Genomic DNA, 13,153 nt, shown 5'->3' with positions numbered 1-13,153 from the left:
GTAATAACTGCCACGAGCAGAAGGAACCAGTGGTGACTAATGACCTGCGGTGGCAGTTCCTTTAATCCAGGGGTAGCAAGTTTGGTCCTAGAGAGCCGCTGTCCTGCAGAATTTAGTTCCAACCCTAATCAAACACACCTGAACAAGCTAATCAATGTCTTCAGGATTACTAATGCTATAGGCAGGAGAGGTTTTTTTTACAGTGTTGGAGCCAAACTCTGCAGGACAGCGGCTCTCTAGGACCGAACTTGCCTACCCCTACTTTAATCAATCAAGAGCAGAGTTTAACCTAACCAAGCACCCGTCACCATCAGCTGACCATTCCTCACAACACTTCCAAAATAAATTGGAACAAACCAATTCACTCTTAAAAGTAAAGGTTCCAAAAGAGGGTTTTCACAGCAATGTCATAGAAGAACCATTTTTGGTTCCCCAAAGAAACCTTTCCATGAACAGTGTGAAGAATAATTTGATAATCTAAATTGTGCAATATGAATTGTCCATTTTAAAGGTTCTTCGTGGAACCATCGATGCCAATAAAGAACCTTTCTTTTAAAAACTACTGAAAGGTTCTTTGGGGAATCCAAAACGTTTCTTCCATATCACAGCCGTGAAAACCCTCTTTTGGAACCTTTATTTTAAAGAGTGTACAATACAAATCAGCAGGATCCAGAATATCATTTATTGCACTGTTTGGACATTAAACAGAGTCATACAGGTTTGGAACGACATGAGGCTGAGTAAACGATGACAAATATCATTTTTGTTTGGACTATCCCGTTATTTGCTGAGTCTGACCATATACTAAGTTGGAGCTCCTGAAAATTGGACCAAAAAATTCCTTTTATTCACGTGCTGACTTGCATTTGGTGCTCAAGTCTTAATGTTGGTTCCTTGCACATGATCTTTGTTTGAAACAGACTGTCCGATCTAATAATGACACTCCTGGTGTCCAATTACAGACCTGTACTTAGTTTGGCTCCTGTCCTGCTCCCAGACTAACTGAAGCTGATACACTGCAAGTGCAGGAACATGAATTGGACCCATTCGAAACGGCCTCTCTTTCTGAAATATAATAAAATATTCGTGAATAAATGTTACATTGGCAGGAAACAGAATCTCCAGCTTGATTCTTTCTGCTGCGTGGGAGGCGCGTGGAACCCTGGGAGATCTGTGCTGCTTTTTTACCTTTAATTATACATCCCAGGCATGGTTTGACAAAACTTTAAGTCTACTAGATGCTATTGTTGCAAAAGTTCGGATAAAAGTCTGCTCCCTCAAGCTACCACTGAACACAAGCGGGAAGACACTAATGACAAGAACTGAATAAATAATAAACGATCAAAACGCCATCTGTACTCCCACAGTATTTGTATTTCCTAGAGAAGTGGCTTCTAAAGAAAGTTATTACACCCAGAGGCCTGGTGTCGTACAGCAGGGGTTCCTAACCAGGGGTACATGCAACCCAAAGGGGTAGTTAAGTACTTGAAATGATTTTGCTTTGTTAAACCAATAAAACAGAAATTGCAACTTTATGGCTGACAAAATATCCAAATAATTAACCATTAATCAAGTGTATTAAACCACTGTGTCGCTCGAAGGTGATATTTCATGATAATTCTAGTATATAAACACTGCAAATTACTTTTGTTATACTTTCAATCTGGATTTCATTACTAAATAAAACTAGATCTTTCTCAGAGAAAGTTTATCCATATTAAAAATGAGAGTTGAGAATAGAATTTGGTGAGTCTGTTTTTCAACCACAAATCTATACCTTTTAGTTTAAGAGGGAAATCGTTGTAATAAGGAGCAGTTTAAAAATAAAAATTATATCGCTAAATGATATTGCTAAACCTGCAACAACAAAGAAACTACCAGGCGCATATGTTTTCTTTTTTTTATTCCAAAAAAACTTCAAAATAGGTTTTTAAGTTCAAGAAAGTAGAATAAGCTGAAACACAATGCAAAGCATCATATACAGACAGATAAAATACATTTTATATATTGCAGACAAGCCATGTTGGGTATTACATATTTACAATATGTAAACTTCTATATACAATCGTTTTTACATTTACAAAAAAACCTTTGTCTCTATTTTGTCTTTGTATATATATATTTTATATATATATTTTTATAATCCCCACTAGCATTTGTACTACAATAATGAAAAACATTTACAGATCTGTCAATACACTTTCTCTTTTTTTTATATTACAAATTTATTTCCATAAAAATATATCTCTGTACAAAAAAAGGTTTCTATTCATTAGTTCTCCTTTCAGTGTCTCTGTCTGGATATCCACAACGGGCCGCTCTAATAAGGTCCTTGAAAGTTTGAAAGTCTGTTCAAAAAAATCCTTTTGGTCAAGTACGCAACTCAAGACTGTCTGTATTCCTTTAGGCTTTGGATAGCCAGAGCAAGTCCTTTAAAAGTCCTTCAAGGCTGGGCTCGTAGCTACCTACTGGAGAGAAACGCATGGATGTGGTTCTCAAAATGAGAATAAAAGGACGAAAAGAAGCTGGAAAAGTGCATACCAAGATATTTTCTTCACATCAACCTCCACACAAAACTGATTTGTTCATCCAGTAGTATAACATTTTCATATACTTCTTCAATATAAGCTGCAGTGTGCAAGTCTTTTAGGGGTGCCACTTCTCTGATATGTTATTAAGGGACATTTCATGAGTTATGTAGTTTGTTGGATGTTCACAATATGTATAGCAGATATAACATAGACATTTCCAGAATTAAACATACATTCAGAGCAATCCCAATTTTGTCTACATCCAAACTTCTCGCCTTTGAAAGACACTGAAAAAAGACATTACGAGGTGGTCTTGACATTACAACAGGATAACAATTAAGATAATCGTTGCTGCATATAACTTGTAGCACGCAAGATTAAAAAAACAAGCTCACTTTCACGTCATGCTAACACAACCTTGATGAAAAGGGCTCATCACAAATATGTATTTGTAAATTATTTGAGATGCTGGTCTCCATTTTAGTGTATGTATGTGTGATTCAGTTGGGCTGATAATAATAATATAAAATATATGGAGGGCCGCCAGGCACAGTTCGTCACATGAAGACGTAAGCACCAGTTTTGGGTTAATAAAAACGGTATGACACTGATAACACATCAGCGCTGTGAAGGGAGCACGTCTGTTTTAGCGATCATGCAATGACTACACTACAGACTGGAACACTGACAAGAACATGTTAAGTACTTCAACTATTTCACTGTTAGCATTGCTAAATGCCAATGATAATACCGTAAATGCTGTAATGCTTTTGATTTCTCTCTCTATATGTATATGAAATGGGCTGATTCCTTTGACTTTGGCAAAGCAGTACCATAGGTTTTGCAATAGATTTGCAAAATGAATAATATTCACAATACAAGAATATTCTAAGGACAAAGAAGACAGAGTGTTTACTTGCTCTCTTAAAGTGCAGGTTCTAACCTAAGGAATTATGTGAAGATGTAAATTAATTTCACGTTTTAGGGTGCTGGTCTTTATTTTTTGTATTTGTTTGATTCTCTTAAGCTAAGAATAACAAAGATTCGACTAAACAGAGAAGCAGCGTCTTTGAAATTCTCCCCTAGCAACTGGCAGCTCTTGACCAGTGTGCAATAATAACAAAAATGGAGCAATAAGAAGAGATTAGATACACCACATTTAGCGTTACCAAGGCACTGTTACGAGAAACAGATGGACAAGTGTGAAACACAGTCTGCCTGGATACTTCAACAACAGTATGGGTTCAAATACACATATAAAGGTGAAAATGAAGTAGAGGAGATTACTTTGAAGCCCTTGTGCCTTGATTTGTGTGTGTGTGTGTCAAGTGCAATTTTGTAGCATTTTAAAAGGAGCTATTTCTATAAATCTGGCAGCATTGCTATTGTTGTAGGTTTGCTGAGGCATAAAAATGCAAATCTGCAGCAAAATGATGTCTGATATGTGGCAAATGCTTTAAGATGACGTCTACACCGATAAAGCAATTCAAAATGAAATTCTCCTGAAAAAGAACAGCCATACGACAGTCTTGTAAATATAAAGTGAATGTCAATAGGTTGAAGATAATGTACCTGCTAAACTCCTGGCCCATAAAATCCCAAGGGAAATACAATCTTTGCTTTTTCGATCAACTTACAATTGAAACAATCTCTGGGTAATATCACATTAACACAACGATGATAGGCTACCGATTTCAAAAGTAATAAACCTGTAAAAGCAATTATATCAGAGATTGATTTCAGAAGCTGAACAGTACAGCACACAAACTGGAGGAATTTAAATGCCCACCGGAAAGTAAATGCCGGCATCAGGTAACAGAGGCCATAAGACAAGAAAATCGAACCGAATGATGCAAAAACAAGCAGCGACAATAATATTCAATAACTGAATTACAAATCTCAATAACACCGGCCAGTTAAAGGATGCTGCACCCAGAATATAGTGTACTCTGACAACAAAATACAAGTTATTCAGTATTTGTACACTTCCCAAGCTGTTGCTCATCTTCGAACCTTCCCATCAAGTTACTGGGGCAAATGCATGCAAATAAACAACCAGCATTGGATTAGTATTTTAGGGAGTGATTTCTAAGCGCCTTTTGCTTATCGTAAGTGTGGTGTGGGCATGGATGACATGGAGGAATATGCAGGGAAACAGATTATGACACAAAGCTACAGAGATTAAAGATTTTCACGCTTATTTGGTGTTGGCTCCTTTTGACTAAATCCGTCATCCTTATCCTTGACTTCAGAACTTGAGGACTGAAAGCAGACCCTCCCTTGGTTATGAAAGACATGTTTCAAGTTATATTTATCTCTGTACTTCAAGTCTTCAAGGGCTGTGTTGCTTTTTTAATCTATGTATGAAAATCATTTGATCCATGACATTCAATGACATCAGAAGCCCACCACCTAAAATCTGCCTGACATCAGGAATATCTATAAACGCTAGTGAATGGTTCATCGACAAATCCCAGCCCATGAAGAACCTCCAACTCAGAACATCCAAATCCACTCCTTGGTAATATAGAGGAAATCCAACCCTCCAATGTGGGCTGCTTTTCTTCTGTCAGTGTGGGAAAAAGAAAAAAACAGCCGATACATTTCTGAGGCCGTGAAGTCAGCTTCATAAAGCCCCTGAACACATAAACACGTGCACCGTGTCTTTTCATGTTCTCCGCTGGGCTGCTCGGAGGGTTGGACTGTCCATTCTCAGTCAGGATCATGATAAGATGGTGCGAGAACACTTGTTCCTTCAAGCTGGAATGAGAAAAGAGGTGCTACAGCTAGAATCCATGTCTTCTAATAAGCCTCTGAATCTCATTCCTCTTCAAGTCGAGGTGTGGCGTAACATGCTCAGGGAACTGATGTGTCAGAGAGAGTGTCCTCAGTGAAGTCTGCACTTGTTTGTGATTTTAGTTCGAGGTGGATATGGGATAAAATAAGCCAAAACGCACTCCATAGAAAACAACTCAAGGTAAAAAAGTTAAACAAAGCTTCTCCAGCAACATGCTTCTCTTGACTTCCTGTTCACATGAAGGCTTCCTCTACCTCAAGAGTAAGAATGGGCGGGCCTCGTTTGACCGAACAATGTACCTCTTGTCTTTTTTTGGCAAGCGACGACTGTGAGCTTCACATGTGTCCCTTCGCGCTGCCACAGTCAAACAGGACGTTCCCTCAGAAGGAAAAAAGAGGAGACAGCAGAAGAGTGTAGGAACAGAGTTTTAGCTAGCAAACACTGACGTGGTTCTTTATCAGTGCATCTCTGTTGATGCATTTTTACAGCATTGTTATCAAGGTTTATCACTTTGTCACATTGGAATTGGTTTACAAATGAAAAACAAAAAAACCCTCCTCTTTAGTCCATCCGTGCGGCCCATTCGTAACTATGGGGATAGTTATGTGGAGAGGGAAAGACTATATCCAGCCTGTGAAAAGAGGAAAGAGAACAGAGAAGGAATTAAGAGTAGAGAAGACACATTTGTCTGCAGTGTTGGAGAAACTACTTTGAAACTTCTCAAGAGACATAGTTAAACTACTGTCAAATGTACTATAGCTACAGTACAAGTTACTAAAAAAAGTAGTTAACTATGTTGAAGCAGCTGAAACACAACTCCCAATAACAGTGCTTTTGATGACTTGCTCGGCTTTAACAGTTGTGTGCAAAAAACAAAACACTGTGCTATTTTTGTTTCAAAAGTAGCCCATTAATGGAAAAGCTATTTTAAAAACAGCTGAGGTACTATTAGGATACTGTAGTTAATAGCAATGCTACTTTTAGTTGGTTACTGCGCAACTGCTTTTCAGAAGGAATGGATAAAAAAAGAAGTGAAAAGAAGAAAAAACAGAGAAAGAGGGGTGCTCAACACAACTGTATCAGACTAACATTATCACAACACTGCAATAGCAAGGTACATTTTTAACTTAATTCATAAAAGTAATAAAAACAATCCTCAGAGCCGTTTCAGGTTCAAATCAGCAGATGAGATTTAAATACATGGGATACAGGGGGGAAACCAATTACAAATCCTACCCAAGTTCATAGTCTGAGGCTTAGATTAGGTGCTTTATATATATACAGTATATACACACTCACCTAAAGGATTATTAGGAACACCTGTTCAATTTCTCATTAATGCAATTATCTAATCAACCAATCACATGGCAGTTGCTTCAATGCATTTAGGGGTGTGGTCCTGGTCAAGACAATCTCCTGAACTCCAAACTGAATGTCAGAATGGGAAAGAAAGGTGATTTAAGCAATTTTGAGCGTGGCATGGTTGTTGGTGCCAGACGGGCCGGTCTGAGTATTTCACAATCTGCTCAGTTACTGGGATTTTCACGCACAACCATTTCTAGGGTTTACAAAGAATGATGTGAAAAGGGAAAAACATCCAGTATGCGGCAGTCCTGTGGGCGAAAATGCCTTGTTGATGCTAGAGGTCAGAGGAGAATGGCCAGACTGGTTCAAGCTGATAGAAGAGCAACTTTGACTGAAATAACCACTTGTTACAACCGAGGTATGCAGCAAGCATTTGTGAAGCCACAACACTCACAACCTTGAGGCGGATGGGCTACAACAGCAGAAGACCCCACCGGGTACCACTAGTGTTGTTTTTGGCGGCCTGTTTTAATTTTAGTTTTAGTCTAGTCTTTGTGTCAAGCTGTCATTTTAGTTTTTATTAGTTTTAGTCACATTCATACTCTTTTTAGTCTAGTCTAGTTTTAGTCGACGAAAACTGATGACATTTTAGTCTAGTTTTAGTCGACGAAAACTGATGACATTTTAGTCTAGTTTTAGTCGACGAAAGACATAGTCTAGTTTTAGTCAATGAAAATTGTATTTTAGTCTCTTTTTAGTATTCTATTTAACCCAGTCAATATAGTAGCCTATAAGTAGCTACCTATAGTATAGACGAAACCAAAATTTTCTTTAAGCCAAACCCATTTCAATCTTATCTTCTGTTATCTTATTATATTATTGTTACCTTATAGACTCAAGAATACATCCATTCCAGACATGGAAAATGCTCTGATTTGAATTTACATCATATTGATTTTACCAACCAAACATGTTAGAAGTAGCCTTCACACATGATGAAATGAAAGTTTTTCCTAATGTCATTTCTTCTTTTTCCCCCAAAGACGAATCCCTTTCTCTGTGTCAGACTTAACTTTGTTTGTTGTCGTTTATGCTAATGCCTGTTTCACACATACTCCGAATTTTTTTTCCCGCACCCATGTAGAGCCTATGGTTAGAGCGCTCACACGCACGCGGATGCGGTCCGGCAATGCGCTCCAGGAGCGTGCGTGCATAACAGCAGAGCAGAGATCTACACAGTATAGCTACCTCAACAACGCGACATAATGGATGTAGGCTAAAAATATTGATTTGAAATAAAAAATAGAGAATAAATGTTGTGATTGTGGTACAGCCGTAGATCAGTTGCGCACTGCAAACGAAGCACATGTGAAAGCAAAATAGCTCGTGCTGCTCCTGCATACACACCGCAACACGCACCGCATACGCACTACACACGGAGTATGTGTGAAACAGCCGTAACTCACGCAGCTGGATCTTCAAAATAATGCCGCGAGTGGGGCTTGAGGATGTGAAGTCGCCTGCGTCTGCGCAGTGCGATCTGATGCAGCCCCAAGTGACACACGAAACAGAAATGCTGCATAATAATAATGAAAGTAAACGAGACGAAATAACGTTAAATAACATTTCGTCTCGTCTCGTTTTGGTCAACGAAAATGAAGAGACATTTTAGCATACTTTTTATTTTGTAAACCACATTTAGTCTCGTTTTTATTCGTCAACGATATTGCATTATACATTTAGTTATAGTCATCGTCACATGACCAGCATTTACGTTGCGTCTCGTCTCGTTTTCGTCACGTGATAAAGGTTCGTTGACGACGATATTTAGTCATAATTTTCGTTGACGAAAGCAACACTAGGTACCACTCATCTCCACTACAAATAGGAAAAAGAGGCTACAATTTGCAAGAGCTCACCAAAATTGGACAGTTGAAGACTGGAAAAATGTTGCCTGGTCTGATGAGTCTCGATTTCTGTTGAGACATTCAGATGGTAGAGTCAGAATTTGGCGTAAACAGAATGAGAACATGGATCCATCATGCCTTGTTACCACTGTGCAGGCTGGTGGTGGTGGTGTAATGGTGTGGGGGATGTTTTCCTGGCACACTTTAGGCCCCTTAGTGCCAATTGGGCATCGTTTAAATGCCACGGCCTACCTGAGCATTGTTTCTGACCATGTCCATCCCTTTATGGCCACCATATACCTATCCTCTGATGGCTACTTCCAGCAGGATAATGCACCATGTCACAAAGCTCGAATCATTTCAAATTGGTTTCTTGAACATGATAATGAGTTCACTGTACTAAAATGGCCCCCACAGTCACCAGATCTCAACCCAATAGAGCATCTTTGGGATGTGGTGGAACGGGAGCTTCGTGCCCTGGATGTGCATCCCACAAATCTCCATCAACTGCAAGATGCTATCCTATCAATATGGGCCAACATTTCTAAAGACTGCTTTCAGCACCTTGTTGAATCAATGCCACGTAGAATTAAGGCAGTTCTGAAGGCGAAAGGGGGTCAAACACAGTATTAGTGTGGTGTTCCTAATAATCCTTTAGGTGAGTGTATATATATATTTATATATATATATATATATATATATATATATATATATATATATATACACAACTTTGAAAAGGGTACAACAGCTGATATAAATAAATTAAAATTCAATATTTCTCTATCCTTATCCCCTTGCCTCAGCAGTTTGTTGTTTCCATTTTGACTGAGGGCAAAACTAGCCCGATAAAGTCAGTATAAGAAGTACAATTTCTCTAGTTTTAATTCCCCCACTCAACATTCAAACAAACTATATGCTGAAAAGGCAGTTTGGGTATAATAGCAGAAATATATAGCAAATGATGCCACTAAATCATTCCAAAGCAACTATGTGAGGATATATTGCTTTTTTCCCTTTCCCTGAGGTCTATGTCCTCATTCGGCTTATTACATCGCAAGATTTTATATGCACTCGGCAATGACCTTTTCATCTCTGATGCCATGCCAGTTTGTACAGTAGTCTAATGAAGCACGTTAGATGTGGATGCAGAATGCTAAGGTCACAGTATGACTCTGAAATCTAGAAAAATGTCTAACAAGTTCTAGCAAAAAGAAAACATTCCCAGCTCATAATTGACAAATGGTTGGGGTACCATTCCGTTGGGGTACCTAGCACAGTGGTACGGTACCTAAAGGGTGGAGCTAGACTCACTGCAGAACGTTGATTGGTTGACAGAGAACTTGCGCGTGCTACAAGGGGACAAGGCTACAACATTTTTAAAACACAACACCGTTGCGAAACAATGTCGGCGCGCAGGATAACGTTGCCGTGGTCGACCCAGGAGGTGCAGACCTTCCTGGGTATCATCGGTGAAGAAAGGGTGCAAAGGGAACTCGATGGCATGGTGAGAAATGAAAAGGTTTTTCAGCATGTTTCTGAGAGGATGGCTGCCGAGGGGTTCCAGCGAACGTCTGAGCAGTGCCGCATTAAATGCAAGAAACTGCGGAGTGACTACCGTAAGGTGAATATGTGGTTCAAATATAAGGTTCGATATGATGGACGCCATCTAGGGACACAGACCAGTGAGTTTGGGAAGAGAAGGAGGCATCGACACGAGTTAGGATACTGTTTCAAAATATAACAATTATTATCTCTGTTTCAAAACCTGATGGATTTCCTATGGAAACACGCTCCTGGCGCAAAGGCTGTTCCAAAATGTATTTCTGAGGCAAACTGAAACATGGTTATTAGCTAACATATTTTGCATGTCATAGCTAGTATTTGCCCGAAGCAAAAAAAAAAAAAAATATTTACAAAATTCCGGTTTTATCCGAATAGATATAAAAATAATTTTGAGATTGTTACAGATACAGGCTCTGCTGCACAACCTCAGTTGTAACAAATCAATCAAAGTCAGGCAGATCACTGAGAATGAATCTTTCTGGTTGAAGACTCACCTTTGACTAGAGTGGTCGCTATACTGCTGTGCACACTGTGCTGACCGTGAACTCTGTCTCATTGGCCATGATGTCAGTGGGCTGGATATTGCGGTCATACATAGGGTTTTCGAAAGTCGCCCTTCCGTTGGTGTTCTCATGGCCCGCATAACCATTGAAGGGTACTTTGGGCCTTTTTCTGAAAGTAAGCAAGACATATTAACAAATATTCTGGAGGAGTGATTCATAATACATACACAAATAAATTTACAATGAATGATACATATTTCGTGAACTGCTTTACCTATGTTTGTAGAGATATAGCGCGAAGCCTGCTATAATCATGGCAATAAAAGGCACTAAAATGGCTGCTGCCACTGAACTGCTATTGGAGGCAAAGTTATAGCCTGGATTCTCCCCATTTGGATCAAGGCCCTCTGTAAAATAACATACAAAGGAACCATTTATGAAATAACAATAACTAACCACAAGTGAAAAGTTCGGTCAAAGCATGTGTTCAAATTGATTTTAAAACCATGTAACAAATAAGAAATGAATACACGAAATGTGGCAAGATTTTGGGAGATGTCAAACTGCATTATCTTGACAATACTTTTTTTAATTACAGATATCAATGCACTGGCAAAGATGAAGTCATTCTGAATTCACTTTTCAATTTCGACCACAGAGCTTTCCTAAACAACAAGAGAGTGTCAGTGCACCTGTTCATCAGACAATGCCAAAAAGCTTCCTAATAACATCAAGGCTGCAAGTGGGTGATTCAATTAACTAACTCAATAGAGCCAGCTCATCAAAGCAACATAAAATTATGGAATATGGGTGTGCGCACACACATGCTCTTTCCACTACAGCCCCTCTTATTAATAAATCTTCTGTTTGCTCAATCTGTCAGACGATGTTGGGATAGGAGTCTATACAGCTGTCGTTTATAAATGAAGGCGCACCTTTTTCCATCACAGCAGGATTTGACAGACGGTTCATGGTTTGGCCTCCAGAAGCTGTACACAAGATACTTAGACTGACTCTAGTTTTTCTTTCTCTCTTTCTAAACTGTATGATTATAATACATGATAGCTGTTGTGCACAGCATTGGAAGTATATATCATTTTAAAACATACCATTGATAAATAAATAATTATAGAGGAAAATACACAGACTTGACATTTTAATGGCTTAAAGGGATACTCCACCCAAAAATGAAAATTCTGTCATCATTTACTCACCCTCAAGTTGTTGCAAACCTGTATGAGTTTCTTTCTTCTGCTGAACACAAAGCAAGATATTTTGAAGAACAATTGGAACCAAACAGTTGTTTGGCACCATTGACTTCCATAGTAGAAAAAAAAATTCTATGGAAGTCAATGGTGCCAAAGTTCCAATCGTTCTTCAAAATATCTTCCTTTGTGTTCAGCAGAAGGAAGAAACCCATCCCTTTAAAAGCTGAAGTGTGTATTGTATTCAATATTGAAATACTTTGCCAGCTTAAAAAAACAGAGGCAACTATTTGCAAATAATTGATGGACTTTGATGGAATTTGATTGATGGATTTTTTTTGAGTATCCCAACCATCTGACACAGATAAACCCCTGAAAGGGTTCAATACCTAATATTTTTTTGCGAAAATGTATGATTTTATAGAACTCGAGGGGTAACCATTGTAATGCCTGATCAGAGAATTTAGAATAAGTCACTTGCATAGGGTATAAGGTGAGCTAGCATGCAATGCTATGTTACTGCTACACTAAGCTAGTACACTGAACAGTTTCAGCCAATGGAATCACTTTGGTGTCCGAGGTGTACTTAATTCAACAGGAAAACCAAATTGTTCATGAAAGTGGATATGTTAGTTCAATCAGTGAGGAGAGTGCTTGGGAACCCTGTTTGAAAACAGTCACTATTTTCGCTTGCTTCCTTTCCTAAATATTCATTCTTTTTGCTAAAAAAAAAAAAAAAAAAACTCACTTTAGATGTTCAGACTTAAAGGTATAAGTTCACCCCAAAATTCAAATTCTGTCATCAATTACTCACTCACGTCATTCCGAACCACTTCTGTTAATCCTCGAAACACAAATGAAGATATTTTTATGAAGAGTGATTTCTGATCCTTCCATTCGAAAGTTCATTTGTGCTTCGAAGACAAACAAAAGTCTTATAGGTGTGGAACAACATAAGGCGGGGTAATTGATTTTTGGGTGAAACAAACCCTTTAAAAAATAAGTTTTAACAAATGAAGTGTCCTATAAGACAAGCACACATACCCAGCCTCTGAAGTCCAAACTGGCCGAAGCCTTTTCCTCGAACAAAGCCTTGGTATACAAATGAATCAGATGAAGGCATGTACGACACCTGTGGAGAAAAACATAAAACATTAAGTGTAAAGAATTTTCAAAATGTCAAAAATGAGCCACTGAAAGGTAATATGTGTCACTCATGTGAAAGACTACTTATGTTTGACATTTACTTTCCCCATCATTCCTCACTGAGGCATAAAACGTGTACATATGTGAATACAAACAGACAGGCACATAGAAAACGAGCTTTCTCATTTATCCTTGT

At 38.5% G+C, this 13,153-nt stretch overlaps 1 protein-coding gene across 1 annotated transcript in view; it reads right to left on the bottom strand.

Moving 5' to 3' along the window:
* Positions 1 to 4,512: 4,512 nt before the first annotated feature.
* csmd2 (CUB and Sushi multiple domains 2) overlaps positions 4,513 to 13,153 on the bottom strand; it is a 334,540-nt gene continuing 325,899 nt past the window's right edge. Inside the window, exons 68-71 of the mRNA XM_056257596.1 lie at positions 12,856 to 12,943; positions 10,881 to 11,013; positions 10,598 to 10,775; positions 4,513 to 5,959 (exon numbers count right to left, since the gene is read on the bottom strand). Coding sequence (XP_056113571.1) covers positions 10,616 to 10,775; positions 10,881 to 11,013; positions 12,856 to 12,943 — 381 coding nt within the window. The 3' untranslated portion in view covers positions 4,513 to 5,959; positions 10,598 to 10,615. The remainder of the gene's footprint in view (positions 5,960 to 10,597; positions 10,776 to 10,880; positions 11,014 to 12,855; positions 12,944 to 13,153) is intronic.

Source organism: Rhinichthys klamathensis, unplaced genomic scaffold (genome assembly GCF_029890125.1).
Source record: "Rhinichthys klamathensis goyatoka isolate OS25496 unplaced genomic scaffold, OSU_Roscu_1.1 h1tg000140l_1, whole genome shotgun sequence".
NCBI classification, from domain to species: domain Eukaryota; kingdom Metazoa; phylum Chordata; class Actinopteri; order Cypriniformes; family Leuciscidae; genus Rhinichthys; species Rhinichthys klamathensis.
The sequence above is the reverse complement of the archived record's forward strand: the minus strand, read 5'-3'. Positions and strand labels throughout refer to the sequence as shown.